Below are 17051 nucleotides of genomic sequence, written 5' to 3' on the forward strand. Positions count from 1 at the left end.
CCCCTGTTGTGGGTGGTCACGGGGCAATCTGCTGACAATCACTCTCAGGGGCAGCCCCCCACATTGATGGACATCTCTACAGCCGCACTCATGGCTGTTGGGGGTGGGCTCCGTCTTTGGCGCCATTCTGGGACCTGGCCCACGATGGGCGGTGGTTTCTTGTTGTCTTTTGGCGCGCACATAATGGCGTCTGTTCTGCTGGGGCGGGTGCCACATTCAATACAGTGAAACAGTCTCTAGGCACACAATACCCGATAATAACGGGTTGGTTTCGATCCTGCCGACTACGCCAAAGTTGACGCGCCCCCTGGGCCGTGTGTGTAGGGGAATACCCGGAGCCAGGTCTCTGTGTAATACTGGGGGTTGTAGTCTCCATGGCAGCGACCCGGTCTCGTGGCTAAGGCCGGTCAAACCAGTGGCGGATCTGTTTCTTTGGTTTTGTAATATTTAAATGTCCGACTACGCCACCCGTGGATTGCGGTCACTGAGAACCGCTGCTGCGGGCAGACCACTGAGGCTGATGTTGTGTGCGCAAGCAGGGGGTAGTATAACTCCCCACGGGAGGAGTATAGCCTCAGGGCAGTGCGTGCAGATGGTGGTGATGGTGCGCGGGAGCAACAGTAATGACTCAGAGCCCAGTGATGCAGTCCAGGGTCTTTACTCACAGTTTTACACTCCAAGCCACTTCTGCAGGTAATGGCTGCCCACGTCGTGCTGTGCTCACCAGGTGAGGGGCTCGGCCAACTCCCAGGTAACTTTGGAATGCTTTTCAGGACCCCCTTCGTGTGTCCTTTCTCTGGCCTGTCGTACCCCACAATTGACCACGTTTCTGTCCAGCTGCCTCGGGCCTTGGCGGGCAAACGTATGTTCCGTTTCCCTGGGCCCTATGTGGTGCCTTCCTAACGGGTGTAGTGAGGGGCCGTGCACGTACAATGCCACGGCCTCCAGTTACTAGCTGAGGGTAGTTGCTCTCTTCCACTAGATGAGGGTTCCGGTTCCCTTTTCTTGGCCTGACCCCCCTACTCTGGTAGCGGCGGGCGTACGGTGGCGACTGGCCGGTCCGCACCCCTGGGGTCCCTTCACTCCACTCCTGGAGTCTCCTCCGTTCCTCTCCTTTCCTTTCTTCTCCTCCAGGCCCAGGCCCTAAGACTTGGCCTGCCTGTGGAGCAGAGCCCATGCAGAGCCTCTGCTCCCAGCCTCCTTCTCTCTCTCTGCTTCCTCTGACTGAACTCACTTCTGATCTAAGATGGTGCCCTCCTTATATATCTTCTACCCAGTGCATCCAGGATCTACTCTCCCCACCCACACACTACCGGGTTCCCCCTTTCTAGGTGTTCCCTTCCCCCACTCCAGCCAGGGACAGGGACAGTTGTGCTCACTCTTAGGAGCATTGTCGCCCTGCCCCACGGAAATGTGGTGTAGTGCATGCGGGTGTTAGGGTCCTGAGCCTCACTCCATCCTTACCTGGAAGTGAGATATCACACCTCTGGGTGAGATGCAATACCTCTGTAGCAACCGAACCCTCGGGGCGCTACAGAGCCATAGAGATATGGAAAGATAGCCATAAAACACTGAACACATTGAAATGTGTGTGCAACAGAGAAGAATATTAGGTTGAGGAACAGAGAACAAAACATATTTAATTGATGTGGAGAGAGAAAGATAGTAGAACTAACATATGCTGTTTGCTTGATGAGTGTGGTTATAGTGCTGCTGCAATTCAATTAAACATTTTTTTTATAAATGTGCAGAAGCAAGCCACCAATATTTTTACTGAAAGAAAAAAAAGATTTAACTCTATGTTTGTCTTAAAGAGTGTGTGTAACACAAACAATAGTACTGATTTTTTTGCAAACCCATTTTGTTAGTCTAATTTGACGTATGCGCATGCTACACCAATACTGGATTCTATTGCCGATCTTTTTTTTTGCGTTTATCTAGCATTTCTTGGTCAGTCCTTTTTAGGAAAGGAGAAATTGTGTTAAAAATATACAGAAGAGAAGTAAAAAGCACACCTGGCCTGTTGCTGCTGTTGTTTTTTTGGGATATACCTAGCATTATTTGGTTGTCCTATCCTGGAAAAGGGGGAATTGTTTAAAAAAATTTCCTTTCCCTGTAACCAGAAAAAATGTAAAACCTGTCCATTTATAATGATCACAGACAAGATAAAGATCCCCAATTCACCCAACTCACATCAGGACTACAAGATCCCAGGTGCTTTCAGCTGTATCACATCTAATGTTGTGTACTTAATTATATGTACCAAATGTCCAGCTGGGGGTCTGTATGTAGGAGAGACAGGGAAAAAACTAAAGACAAGGATGAATCATCATCGCCACACAATAAAATAAAAAAGAATAGATCTACCTGTGGCCAAGCATTTTTGTCTCCCTGATCACAACATCACAGACATGAAATTATTGGTATTAAAAGGTAATTTCAAATCTCAGAGAGATAGAAAACTTTGGGAATATAAACTTATCGTGACCTTTGACAGGAATGAATGTGTCGCATGGATTTATGTCATTCTACATCAACTAAGGAATGTGCTGTTCTAAATTGTGGGGTCATCATATCCCTGGACCAGACCTCACAGGACAATAAAACTTTCACAATCCTTATCTATGAACTGCTCCAATATTTACAGCCAGAACAGGGTTTATCTCCCTCCCATAGCAATAGCTCTGCTTTCCATCACCTGTCTCATCTACTGCATCATTTCTTTGTCCTATTGTGTATAAATATGTGACTCTTCAGATTCTTTGCTATATTATGCCTGATGAAGAGACCTGAGTAGTCTCGAAAGCTTGCAACTTGTTACCATCTGTTCAGTTAGCCATTAAAAGGCATCAACCACTGGGGACTCTCAAATCTAAATATATTTTAAAAAAATTTAACAGAAGTTAAAAAAATACAGACATTTAAGTATATGTATGTGACTGTTGGCCTTACAAAGTATGTATGCCACAAATGACTGATTTTTGTACATCCGTTTTATTAGTCTAACTTGATGTACATACCCACCAGTCACAAGTACTTTTGCCTGTTGCCAATTGGTTTTTGGCATTTTGATAGCATTTCTTATTTGTTTATTTTTGGGAAAGGGGAAATTGTATTAAAAGATAAAAAAGAAAAGTAAAAAAAAGACAAATATTTAATCCTGTACTGTCTGCCTCACAAAGTGAGCTTGTCACAAACAGCACTACTGATTTTTTGCAAACCCATTTTATTAGTCTAATTCGACTTATGCACATGTATGTAAAAGTTAACTCTAATGTGGTTCAAAATGTATAGTGAAATCAAAAGTGTCAATGGCAATGGACAGTGTAATCTAAAAGAAAAAAACCCAAACCATTGCATCTGCTAATAAGCATGTGGGAGCCACAAGTAGCAGCAGCAGCAGCTGTATCATCCGTCCTGGCATTAGTACTAACATGCAGGTCACAATTATCCTCCTTTGCCAAGAATATTAGTGGGGAGGAAGTGTAGGATGGTATGGACTAAATGACATATCATTCATCTCAGTGACAGCTGGATGATGTTACCTCTGACAGTGACACAGATCTACAGATGGGAATAAAGAGAGGGTGCAAGGAGCTCAGTATATTTCCCACACTGAGACTACTGACTCGCCCAGGGGGGATATATGGGGGAAACTCGGTACCCGGGCCTTTACCTCCTTGGGATGTCGCGGCAGTCGGCTCCCGGGCCCGTCCCCTGGGTCACTCTTTAAAAGGGGTTTTAGTGTCTTTGTTAACAATTTGTCTCGTGACGCCACCTGTGGTTTCTGGTAATAGTTACCAGCGCTGCTGCAGACCTCTGGGGGTGATGGGATGGCAGCTGGGATGTTTCTGCTCCCCACAGACGGAGCGGGCCCCCGGGGCAGAGTTGATAGATGGGATGCAGGTGACAGATGGCCCGGTCGGGTCAGGGGGAATGACGGACACGCACACAGGGGATTCGCTTCAGTACCTTTACTGGTGTAACGGCAGGTATAGTCCAGGGTACTTGCTAGGAAGGGTGCACTTCAGGACTCTCCCCCGTGAGTGGGTATAAGGCCTCCTAATCCGTTTCTTCCCCTCTCTAAGCTTCTGGCCCGCCTGGAACTTGGCCTAGCTTCTATGTTGTGTTGCTCTCTCACCTGACCGCTTGGTAGTAGGACTTTTCCTTGGCAACCACTATCCCTCAACGCCGGGGCCTTCGTGGTTCCTAGTCCTGTTACTGATGGTAGCTTCAGGATGACCAGGGATCTGGAAGCCTCCTGGTATGCCGGTTGTCCCTACTGGGTGTAGAGAACCCTGTAGGCGCGGACCCGGTGTCCGGATTGTGTCTTGGGGTGAGCCTGTGATGCTCCTCTGCCCCCTCAACTCCTCTCTCCTCTCCTCTTGCCTCGGCCACACTCGTGGCCCTCAACACACACAGCAGCTCACATGCTGCTCTCAGACTGCTCTCTGACTAAAAGACTCACTGCCTAACTCCACCCTCCATATATATATCCCTAACAGGGCCCCCTCTGGTGGTCTGAGGTGGAAGGGTAGAGGTGTCTGTTTGTAGTGAGGGCCTCTTTTGGAGAAGTCCATCCATGCACCCTTTTTGGGTCCTGTGGTACCTGTAGTAGCAGGGTGCAACATTACTGTCAGCTGAGTCAGGAATGATAATGATGACAGTGTGGTGGACAGAACATGGAAACCAAATCAGGGTGACAAGGAGATGATGTCATCAGTGGAGGAGGGTGAAGGCATTGGGATTAGAAAGGAGCAGACACCCATGCATGGTATTCTTCTACTCTCTGAGCCCTGCTCTGCTTCATGTGCTGCTGCTCCACCAATCAGGCCCAGTCAGGGGCGTCGATAGATACTTAGATCCGGGGCCTGGGCCGGATCATGGATTAGTGCACTGCCCTGAATCTCTCTGTATCATTTTTTTTCTTACACTTTCTTATCTGTCTGTGAGCTGAGTGCGCGCAGCCACACAACACACATGGTTCAGGCTCCCCTGCGTACAGTGGATGTGTCATCACCTCGAAGCTTCTCTCCCTGCTCCCCGCTCGTCCTTCTGGCAAGTCAGAGCAGAGGATCCATGTGCAGAGCAACTGCACAGCGCTACCTAGGGGGAGTATATGTTGGAAGGGGGAGGAAGGAGGGCAATGAGGCCTCAGGCCAGGTCTGTCAGGGAATATAGCCACCTGGCTTTAGGGAGAGGTGATAGAAATCACAACTCTCTCCTCTGTGCCTGCACAACACACCATCCCCCACATCCTGTAATGTTAGACACCTCAGGGTCGTGACGGGGCTGATGGGGTGTACAAGCCTCGCTCCTACTGCTGATTTCCAAGGTCAGGACTCCCCCACTGCTGTCACTGGATAAATGCTGATGAAGAGAGTAAGTATGTATATGTCATGTCCCAGTATAATGTGTGTGTGTATATATATATATATATATATATATATATATATATATATATATATATACAGTATGTTGAGGTTAATTTGGCATTACTAAGGCTGTGTTTGTGTTAAACGGCTTGAAAGGGAATGGATACAGTCCTAAGAGACCAGAGAGTGTCATTTGCGTCTTGTCAGGGCAATTGGAGGCTTTGGAATTCTTTTGATTCACTATTGAATAGCGAATTTATTCATTTCCAATCACATTTCCTGGGAAAATTCATTGAAACTGATTAATTCAAATTTCAAAAGATTCATTCATCTCTAACTGTTTCCTTAGAATAGCTACTTGAATACTCACACTTTTCTTTAGTTCGAATGCCATGTTTTCTTGTCACAGTGAACATTGCTAATATGAAAAGCTATGTTTGCTTTAACCTGATAGATTGTGTAATAGTCATCAATTCACAAAAAAAAATCTCTATATGTTTACTAAATTGGGTTTCTTTATTCACTTTATCATTGACCAACACTTAAAGTCGTCACCCAAAAACTGTCTTATGACTATGATTGCACTGTTTTGTTAGCTATATGATACAATCTTAAAGAACTTTCACCGCAAGACCAGATAACCCCTTTAATGACAAGTGATCTGCAGAAGAAAGCAAACACTGTACAGTAGGTAAACGAGCAGTATGGTTGTATAAGTACTGAGCAAACACTTGACCGTCAGGTGCATATGTGGCTGATGACAACACTGAATAACGGTATCATGTGAATGACAATAAAACTGTTTAAGGCTATGTGCCCACGATGCAGAAATGCTGCGGATTTTTTCCTGAGCGTTTCTGCGTCTCCCTGGCAGAAAAAAATGCATGCGGATTGTACATGTGTTTTCCTGCCAGGGACCCGTCACATGACTCCGACGTCAGCGTAGGTCCTTCATTCCATCGCAAAGTGCCGGGAAGCAAGGAGGAGCGCACCGTGGGCCACCAGAAGGTAAGTATATATTTATTTTTTATTTTATTCTTTTTTTTTTACAGCTTTTATAATGGTACCTGGGTGTGGAGGAGAGTCTTTCCTCCTCCACACCTGGGTACCATCCGCACATTAGAACGCGCCAATTACGCAAGTACAGATGCAGTCTTGCGGAATTGGCGTGTTCTAATGCAAGTCAATGGCAGCAAAAACGCAGCACTTCCGCAAAATTAATGGACATGCTGCGGATTTTTGAGCGCGGCATAAACGCTGCGGAAAAATCCGCAGCATGGGCATTGAAAGTGCGGAATTGCATTGGATACCATGGGGGAAGGTTTACCAAGCGTTTCCCAAGCGTTTACGCTGCAGAAATTGCGCTGTATAAACGCTTGAAAAACGCATCGTGGGCACACAGCCTAAATGTTTTCTTTTTCCATTTTCTAAGATTTTGGGATCTGAGCTGAATTAAATTGTTTGTTTTTCTTTTTTTGTTAGGGAGTGAAGGGTGAACAGGGTCCTCCTGGCATACCAGGACCACAGGGTATTCCTGGGGTCAAAGGAGACAAGGTAAACAAATGGAAATTTGGAATTATATGGAGTGCAGACAATCTATAATTTATTTGCTTTACTTCTCTATTGTCTAAAAGAATTAGTCAGTAAATGTAGCCTGATTCTGATGCTTTAAAATAATGAAAAGAAAATGGGGATGAGAAATTCTTTATAATAACAACCAATAAACTGATATGCATTGGACGTCAGTTATCCACAAGTCCACTTATGGCTTTATTTATTCAATAGGGCTTCCCAGGAAAAGTTGGCGCGAAGGGCGAACTGGTATGTATGTTTTTTTTTTATATGCAACCATGTGTCTGTTTCACCATTTTTATGTAGTACTTAGGCTGGTTTCACACATCTATGACAAGGGCCCTGTTCAGATTGCAAAACTGACCTGACTGCCTGTCTTCTGACCTTAGGTAATTGCCTCATCTATGCCTATGAGGCAGTTCGCTCAGGTGAGGAGACTTGCCTGTCTGGCTAGGTCTTTTGAATCGAACATACTCCATCTTTCTCAGATGTGTGAAAACAGCCTTATTCACATTTTGCTCCACGCACATTCCAGACAATAATTATTTTCTTCTCTGTTGTTAATGTTCACAATTGCTAATAAAATGATGTTTGTTTTTAGGGTGATCCAGGGGTTGAAGGTTTAGCTGGTGAGAAGGGAGACAGGGTGAGTAAATCTTCTGCATTAGGGTTTGACAAACTTTTAACCTTTGTTTGTCCTTGTTACTTAAGTTGCTAATGTATCAGAGCAGGGTTTTCAAGGCTCAAGACAAATCAGTAGGTTTATTGACCCGTGTAAGGCCACTATCAAGTCTGCTGCATCCTTCTTACTTAGCTTTGCTACATTTCACAAACTCAACTTTGTGACATCTTTATAGTATTTTCATCTCAGATTACTGACTGACCATACGCAGCATTCAAAGGACGAAATATCCTATGAAAAACATATATATATATTTATATATATATAGGCTAATATATATCCATACAGTTAGGTCCATATATATTTGGACAGAGACAACATTTTTCTAATTTTGGTTCTAGACATTACCACAATGAATTTTAAACAAAACAATTCAGATGCAGTTGAAGTTCAGACTTTCAGCTTTCATTTGACTGTATCCACATTAAAATTGGATGAAGGGTTTAGGAGTTTCAGCTCCTTAACATGTGCCACCCTGTTTTTAAAAGGACCAAAAGAAATTGGACAGATTAAATAATTGTAAATAAAATGTTCATTTCTAGTACTTGGTTGAAAACCCTTTGTTGGCAATGACTGCCTGAAGTCTTGAACTCATGGACATCACCAGACGCTGTGTTTCCTCCTTTTTGATGCTCTGCCAGACCTTCACTGCCATGGTTTTCAGTTGCTGTTTGTTTGTGGGCCTTTCTGTCTGAAGTTTAGTCTTTAACAAGTGAAATGTATGCTCAATTGGGTTGAGATCAGGTGACTGACTTGGCCATTCAATAATATTCCACTTCTTTGCTTTAATAAACTCCTGGGTTGCTTTGGCTTTATGTTTTGGGTCATTGTCCATCTGTAGTATGAAACGACGACCAATCAGTTTGGCTGCATTTGGCTGGATCTGAGCACACAGTATGGCTCTGAATACATCAGAACTCATTCAGCTGCTTCTGTCCTGTGTCACATCATCAATAAACACTAGTGACCCAGTGCCACTGGCAGCCATGCATGCCCAAGCCATCATACTGCCTCCACCGTGTTTTACAGATGATGTGGTATGCTTTGGATCATGAGCTGTACAACGCCTTCACCATACTTTTCTCTTTCCATCATTCTGGTAGAGGTTGATCTTGGTTTCATTTGTCCAAAGAATGTTCTTCCAGAACTGTGCTGGCTTTTTTAGATGTTTTTTTAGCAAAGTCCAGTCTAGCCTTTTTATTCTTGATGCTTATGAGTGGCTTGCACCGTGCAGTGAACCCTCTGTATTTACTTTCATGTAGTCTTCTTCTCTTTATGGTAGATTTGGATATTGATATGTCTACCTCCTCGAGAGTGTTGTTTACTTGGTTGGCTGTTGAGAAAGGGTTTCTCTTCACCATGGAGATTATTCTGCGATCATCCACCACTGTTGTCTTTCGTGGGCGCCCAGGTCTTTTTGCATTGATGAATTCACCAGTGCTTTCTTTCTTTCTCAGGATATACCAAACTGTAGATTTTGCCACTCCTAATATTGTAGCAATTTCTCGGATGGGTTTTTTCTGTTTTTGCAGCTTAAGGATGGCTTGTTTCACCTGCATGGAGAGCTCCTTTGACCGCATGTTTACTTAACAGCAAAACCTTCCAAATGCAAGCACCACACCTCAAATCAACTCCAGGCCTTTTATCTGCTTAATTGAGAATGACATAACGAAGGGATTGCCCACAACTGTCCATGAAATAGCCTTGGAGTCAATTGTCCAATTACTTTTGGTCCCTTTAAAAACAGGGTGGCACATGTTAAGGAGCTGAAACTCCTAAACCCTTCATCCAATTTTAATGTGGATACCCTCAAATGAAAGCTGAAAGTCTGAACTTCAACTGCATCTGAATTGTTTTGTTTAAAATTCATTGTGGTAATGTCTAGAACCAAAATTAGAAAAATGTTATCTCTGTCTAAATATATATGGACCTAACTGTATGAACTGTGTGCATGATCTAAATATACGAAAAACATATTTGTAGCCATGCACTTAGTCACTGTTCTTTCCACAGGCTTTGCATGAGTTAATAGAACAAGTGAACCTAAGAGACTATGTAATTAAAATTACTGTAGAAAAATGCTTTATCATTTACTCTGAAATAGTGCTAAAATCTGTCTCCAAAATCTCATGATGGACTTCCAGCTCGCTGCCTATTGAAGTCTATGGAGTAGGTAGGGGGAGAAGGAAGGGAGGAAGCAGCTAGAGAGACAGAGGTAGAGACACACACATACATAGATGTTGCTGCTTTCTAGTAAGTGTTTTATCCCAACCGGTGTTGGATTCACAGCTTCACTGCTCAGTACTATTGTATATTGTCCTCCATAAAGCTGCTGTTTTTTGATATGTATTACATAGAGACAGTAGAGCAGTAATTCCTTATCTCTATGTACTGGGTCTAGGAGACAGAAGCAGCTAGGTTCCACCCATTAGCTCAGAGAGAACTAAAACTTAAAGATAAAGCATGCATTGGGGAAAATGAAGGATACAAGGCATATAATGGCTGGAAGTATTGTTATTCCTCATGTGTACACAATAGTTTATTCTTAACATCACATGGAATGATAGGTAAACTTTAAGAGATGCTTGTAGATATAGGGGTTTCATAAGTAGAAATTGCAAAATTGCAATAGTGGAGTCAAATACTTTCCTTAGCCACATTATATCTGGACATTGTAATTAGGAGTAGAAGTTTTGCAAACAGTGTTTTGGTAATATCTCCATATAGAAAATAATATTTATTTATAAGTATTATGTTTTATAATAAATGCAGCATTATGTATAAGTATTAGATGGAGGGCCCAGGTAAACTTTTGAAACACAAGTAATATACAGTACCGACATGGATAACACTGCACAGTGTTTTCAAATATGGCTCAATTATATTTCTGTTCTTTTAGGGTGACTCAGGTGAACCAGGTCCCAAGGGACAGGTAAGTTCGTCAAGACATTTAATGTTTTTCAGTTTAATTTTTTTACAGTGGCAGCTCATGTGTTGAATGCTTTCTTATGTATCTTTACAGCAAGGTGTATATGGAGAGCTTGGCTATACAGGACCCACTGGAGATCCTGGGCAGCCTGGAATACAAGGCCTTGCAGGACTACCAGGACCAAGAGGACATAATGGAGAAAGGGGTGTTCCTGGGATGCCTGGACGCCCAGGAGTTCCTGTGAGTAATATCAAAATGTTCTTTAATGACCAGTACAATATCATCTTAAGTGATTTCTCATAAATATTAATTTGACTTTAAGGAAGCCAGACAGTCATGTCTAGGACAAGCGAATCTCAAAGTGACATCATGACTTTCACAACATTCTGCCTGATAAGGTTCCAGTAATATTTTCTCATTTCAGGGAAGAGATGCAGGAGATCAACATATAATTGAAGTTGTGCTGAAAATGTTGCAAGGTGAGTATTTCTAAAGTAAGTCACATCCAAAGATCCTGTAAGTGACTTTCTGCACAAATGCAGGTGTGATGTGAATTTCCACACTGCACAATACTGAAGGTGGTCATCTTGAGCAATGTGATGTAGTGTAAACATTTATCTGCAATATAGTAGTGATCACCTAAAGCATCAATTTCTGGAGCACATGATATGGCACGTGTTGCAATTTTAGTCAAGATGTCTGTGTTTCTAAATTTTTCTAAATGACTCTATTAGCGATATTTAAGACTTTAAAGAGATTCTGTCAGCAGTTTTTTGCTACCTCATCTGAAAGCAGCATAATATAGGGGCAGAGACCCTGATTCCAGCAATGTGTCACTTACTGGGCTGCTTGCTGTCATTTTGATAAAATCACTGTTTTCTCTGCTGCAGATCTACCAGTTCTCTGAATGCTTTGTATAACTCCACCCACACAACTGATTGTCAACTTTCTGTCCATGCACAGTGTATACATAAAGCTGCCAATCAGTGCTGGGGGCAGGGTAATACAGAGCTCATGAATAAGGAGGAATACATGGTAGCAGGCTTACTAGTCCTCTAATGATAATCTGCTGCTGATTAACCAGTGATATTATCAAAACTACAGCAAGCAGCCCAGTACATAACACATCACTGGAATCAGGGTCTCTGCCTCTACATTATGCTGCCCTCAGATTAAGTAGCAAAAAACAGACAAAAGATTCCCTTTAAGTAGTTTAAGACCAGGCCTTTTTTAATATGTGCATGACCAGGCACATATTTAGAATTTTTATTTATGATATTTTTCTTTTTACAATATCGGTAAAAAGATACAGTAAAAAAGGAAACACGTTTCTATTTCTCAGATTTTTTCATGATTTTTCTTTTTATAATCACAAAGGAACACTAATATACGTTTTAAATTGTGTTCTCCTTTCTGTAGCAATTATTTGTATGTTTCAGACACTTTTTTTAGTTCGTTTTATTTATTTTTTTCCTCCTGCCTTCTTATTTATTTTTCACATTGTGCCCTCCCCATCTGCCATGTTCTACAGGATCTTTTGAGGTCAATTCAACATTTAAATCCATTTTTATTGCTGATTTCCTATGTTATTGGGGCAGGCATATTATCCAGCAAGTTTGTCTTCAATTTCCTGTCTACTATTTTCTCTACTGTTAGTGCAGAATTGGTGATTCAGAATCTTCAATAGCATTTTTGATAGTATCTATCCATGGTCATCTATGCATTTACATGCTTTTTAGGCTTCATAAAACACCACCATTTTTACTTTATTGAAAATTACAGTTTTCAATGTATTTTTGTTCTAATAATTTTATTTGACAAGTTATCCATACTAATAGGGGATGTGTACATGAGTAATGGAATCTAAGTGCATAGAAGGCAAAATTGCTTCTCTCAGTTTTCTGGATAGATTTTGTCTTCTTTCTAATATTGATATTCAGTAACTTAACGTTGAACTATCAAGAATGATTGATGCCACTTCACCTGGAGGTAGACGGAGGGGACAGAACAATATTGTGTGATATTTCAAAAACTTTTTTTTGTCCACAGAGCAACTATCAGCTGTAGCCGTCAGTGCTAAGAGAGAAGCCCTTGGTGGAGCTGGCATTACGGGACCACCTGGACCTCCAGGTCCACCAGGCTCTCCCGGAGAACAAGGACCACATGGACCACATGGGCCTCGGGGTATCCCTGGCATTATTGGAGTTATGGGCCAAATTGGAAATACAGGACCCAAAGGTTTGTAAAGTTGTGTACCTAGAATTGGCAAAAAAATAATTAACCCAAAAAAATCCCCCCAATTTTTTTTTTCAAGTATTCTAATAAAATGAATTTAGAACAAGTTTTGTAATAAATGAATTGTAGTAAGTTAATGTTCATAAATGAATCTATGTAGATTTGTATTGTTTTCCCTGATACTAACAAAGAAGGAAGAAAGTTGAGCGAGCAGATATACTCTAGAGAAGCCACATGTTTTATTTGCATAGTATGGCTATTCCTGCATGATAAATAATGTGCAACTTTCACTTATTCGATTTGCATTTGCACCAGAGCTACAAGTAGGAAATCGCACTGGAAAACCTAATCAGTTACAGTTCAGATATGTGATATAGAGAAGTTGCAATATTTGCATTATATTAAAGACTTTTCTGAATTCTTCCAGGTAAACGAGGAGAAAAGGGAGATCGGGGAGAACAGGGCCGTGGACACCAAGGTCTTCCTGGACCTCATGGAATTACAGGTGAGACTGGTACAGATGTTGTTTGTTCTGATTATATTATAATTATTTTGCAACCTTCTTTTCTTACAAAATTTGAATCTCATCCAATAAAATAGACTTCACAGGGTTATATTACATTTATAAGAAGCAATTCTTTGGAACGAAGACCTGGGAGATGTTTAATAGCAAATGAATAGATAATTCTCTCTTTCTCAGGTCTTCCTGGCATTCCTGGTTATGCAATTGATGGAAAAGATGGAGAAAGAGGCCCAGAAGGAGCTGCAGGACAACCTGGTAGACCTGGCTTGCCTGGACCAGCAGGTCTGACAGGATTTTGTGAAGCAGCAGCATGTTTGGCAGCATCCGCATATGCTCCCGCCTCTCTAACTGAACCTGGCGCCATCAAAGGTTAATGACCATACTGTTCTTTTAAAGCATTCCCCAGGACTTAAGAGAGAAACTGAAAATTGACATCAAATAGAGGCAATTTCCTGCTGGATGGACCCACACCCCAATAAAAACCATCTTAATGGGTCCTTACAGCAGAGAGGAGGTTATTGTGAGCAACATAACCATTAACTTTGGGAGGAACAGGAGAGGATTCCTAGAAGTCATTATAATTATTCAGTGACCATGTACTATCGACCACTTTCCTCCTAAACACTGACCTCAACACTATCCTTTCTTTTCCACATTCTTTTGATAAGTGAAGATGTGTCTGACTTCAATGATGGCTTTCGAAGATGTATAGTCACCGAGTCATGCCCACCACCGGACATATAATGCAATGTATGTTTGTTTCTGATACTGCAGACCTCAATGAAGCCATAGTGCACCCTCGTATTTTTCCACTCTTCTAAAGACGTTAAGAAATGCCTTAATCATAATTGTCAGTGTACAATGGTTTCGAAGTTGAAAAAAAATTTGATATTTAAATCATGATTGGTTTTGCTTTATTTCTGTGATTTTTCATTTGGCCCTATGTTATGTAAATGAGCTGACACAGACTGACAAGTTTCAGGCACCATCATTTAATCAGGGGGTTTAAGTCAAAATGTGCTTTATTCCATTAGTGATTTATGCTATTTTCACAGTCTGGACACCATGTTATGGTAGCCATCACTTATCAGCTAAATGCACGTGATCTATATCGGAGGACCAAGCCTACCTTTACTAGTATGTGTAAGCACTTAACTAACGGTATTGGGTACACCATCTGCGTATTGAGATTTACCTCTTGGACACTGTAACATGAGAACACCCTTTATACTTATTCAGTCCGATATGCAAGTAGTGGATAATATCTACGAAATTACATAACCCGCAGTGGAGCATTCAGGAATACTGGTGCATAAGAAAAAAAGTGCGATATCCACAGTCACATGAAGTTGTATTGGTTACTTTATGTTACTACACCATCGATGCACCAGTATTAGACAGTCCTCCATTGTAAGGAAGCTTAGTATATTTTCCTGAGAGTGGCTAATGTTATATGTCTTCTGTTGAGATGTGTTCTTCATAAGATAATATTACAGGCACAGAGTCTTAATTTATGTGCTTGTATGCTACTTTCTGACTTTGTGAAGCATGGTCCTTTAGTCTCCTGGCAGGATTTGTGTAGGTCTTGTTATGTATGTTCTGTATATGTGCTTTCCTTTGTATGTGTGTGGCGTAGCTGTCTGTTATGTTCTGTATCATCTGTCTCCTGTATGTGTTATGTGTAATACTTTTATCTGTTCTGATGTCATTTTTGTCCCTGTCTTTGTGTCTACAGAGTAATGTACTCTAGTGGTTATATGTTTCTTCTGCTACATCTTTCTTTTGTGTGTCTGTTGTCCACTTGTGTTTTTCATGTCTTGACTTGCTTCATGTCTGCCGGTCTTTGTGTTTTTTATGTGCTTTAGTTTGCTTCTAGGTGTGTGTTTCTTGTTTCTGTTTCTTGTTGTATTGTCACAATTACATGCCTTTTTTTGTTGGAAAAAGTGGAGTATATACTGTATTTGGTGTATAAAGTCGATGGAAATTCTCTGCTATTCCTCCTTTTTTGTTGTGCATTGTTTTTGTACTCTGCTAAGAGGCGTTTATGTCTTTATTCATTCTGCTTGGCATCTTCACCCTGTCTATTGCCATGTTCATTGTCTTTCTTTTGCCATTGTGTCTATGCCTATACATTAACTCTATATAGTGTTCAGTTAACGTCATTGTATATGTGAATTATATGTGTGGCTGTAATATTATAATGTGAAATAATCATTCAGAAGAAGGTAATCAATCTGTAAATATATGGCATGTGCCATAAAAAGAGCATGTGCCATAGTAGATATTATCCATATACTGTAAAACCTAAACAGTAAGGGGTGTCTGTGTCCCAGTATGCCGTGAGATGAAATGGAGGTGCTTAGGGAACTTGTGTCTGTGTATTAGAAATAAGTGAAAACTGTATGTCTTCAAGAATGTGATAAGATGTGGAAGGTGAGTCTTCGGAAGTCTGTGTTTTAGGAGGTCAAAGGTAAATGTTCTTCATTAGGCCCCATTGTCATTAAAACATATTTTATTATAAATGGCTGTTTTCTTCTGCAATCTGCACATTTTGCAAATTTACCTCACCATTTCCATTCCCTTTGCTAGTTCTTGCAAAGAAATAATAGAAAAGGACCCTTGACAAAGTTCATATTTGTTAAACTGTAATTTAAGTGTGCTTGTATTATATCTCCAATTCACAATGGTTAAAGAGAACCTGTCACATTAAGAAAAAGAAGTCTAATCTGTGGGCAGCATTTTATAAAGCAGGTGGAGCTGAACAGGTTGATATCTAGTATATCTAGACAGTTTTCTGAGTAAATATTCTTCATAATGTATATATTATTCATTTAAACCTCTGCACTTTCTATGGTCAAGATTCCAGTGAGCGGTCCTGTTCAGGAATCGTTAACCTTTCCCTGTATAAATGAGCTTACAGAGATAGCACTTAGTCACTATGTAGAACCGCCCACTGGACTCCTGATCATAGAACTAGAGCAATAAATGACAAGTTATACTGAATCTTTACTCACAAAAGCTATTTTTAAATTTTCACATTTCTTCCTTCTCTGTAACACGATATCTGCAGATCGGACTGCACTTTTAACATGACAGGTTACCTTTAAACTGTCCTTAGTTTTGTGGTTTTGCTATGTTATGCCACCAAGACCTTATTTTATTGTTCCTCAAAATGTAAATCTATGTAAATGATTATTTTATAAATAACTGAAAGAATAATTTTTGCGTAAACAAAGAATAAAGCAAGTTGGGGTGTAATTTTTTCTGCGATTGCTGTGGGTTGTACTTTTCAGTTTAATGGGAAATCAGAAACACGTGTCCTGTTTTGAAAAAGGCTGCTATTTTCCCTCATCATACTCCATACTGCAGATCTTCTTGTTCAGGACAGACCCGCAACAGGCTCACCAAAAATTTGCTGTATGTGTAGCTAAGTCCTCTTACAGCAAAAACAGAATTGTTACAATGGAAAAACATCTAAATGATCTAAAACGATTTATTGTCTTGCACCACAGGGACCACATGCAGTTCATAATACTAATGCATTTGGTCCCTAAACACACACACAACACACACAATGTCCATGGGCTATGTCCAGTATTGCTGCTCAGCTACATCTACAACCGCAATTCCAAAAAAGTGTCACTGTCTAAAGAAAACAAGAATACAATGATTTGAAAATTTCTTATAGCCTAGTTTATTCACACAGAATATAGAACATATATATCAGAAGTTGAA

The 17051-nt window shown here is 41.1% G+C and overlaps 1 protein-coding gene across 1 annotated transcript in view; it reads left to right on the forward strand.

Annotated features, from left to right (window-relative positions):
• Positions 1-16574, forward strand: part of COL9A2 (collagen type IX alpha 2 chain) — an 88548-nt gene extending 71974 nt beyond the window's left edge. Inside the window, exons 24-32 of the mRNA XM_073665734.1 lie at positions 6858-6929; positions 7161-7196; positions 7549-7593; positions 10529-10561; positions 10652-10798; positions 10983-11037; positions 12608-12796; positions 13221-13298; positions 13494-16574. Coding sequence (XP_073521835.1) covers positions 6858-6929; positions 7161-7196; positions 7549-7593; positions 10529-10561; positions 10652-10798; positions 10983-11037; positions 12608-12796; positions 13221-13298; positions 13494-13690 — 852 coding nt within the window. The 3' untranslated portion in view covers positions 13691-16574. The remainder of the gene's footprint in view (positions 1-6857; positions 6930-7160; positions 7197-7548; positions 7594-10528; positions 10562-10651; positions 10799-10982; positions 11038-12607; positions 12797-13220; positions 13299-13493) is intronic.
• Positions 16575-17051: the final 477 nt, after the last annotated feature.

This window comes from Phyllobates terribilis, unplaced genomic scaffold, assembly GCF_046119375.1.
Source record: "Phyllobates terribilis strain yellow unplaced genomic scaffold, ASM4611937v1 Scaffold_2__4_contigs__length_985480577, whole genome shotgun sequence".
Lineage (NCBI taxonomy): Eukaryota > Metazoa > Chordata > Amphibia > Anura > Dendrobatidae > Phyllobates > Phyllobates terribilis.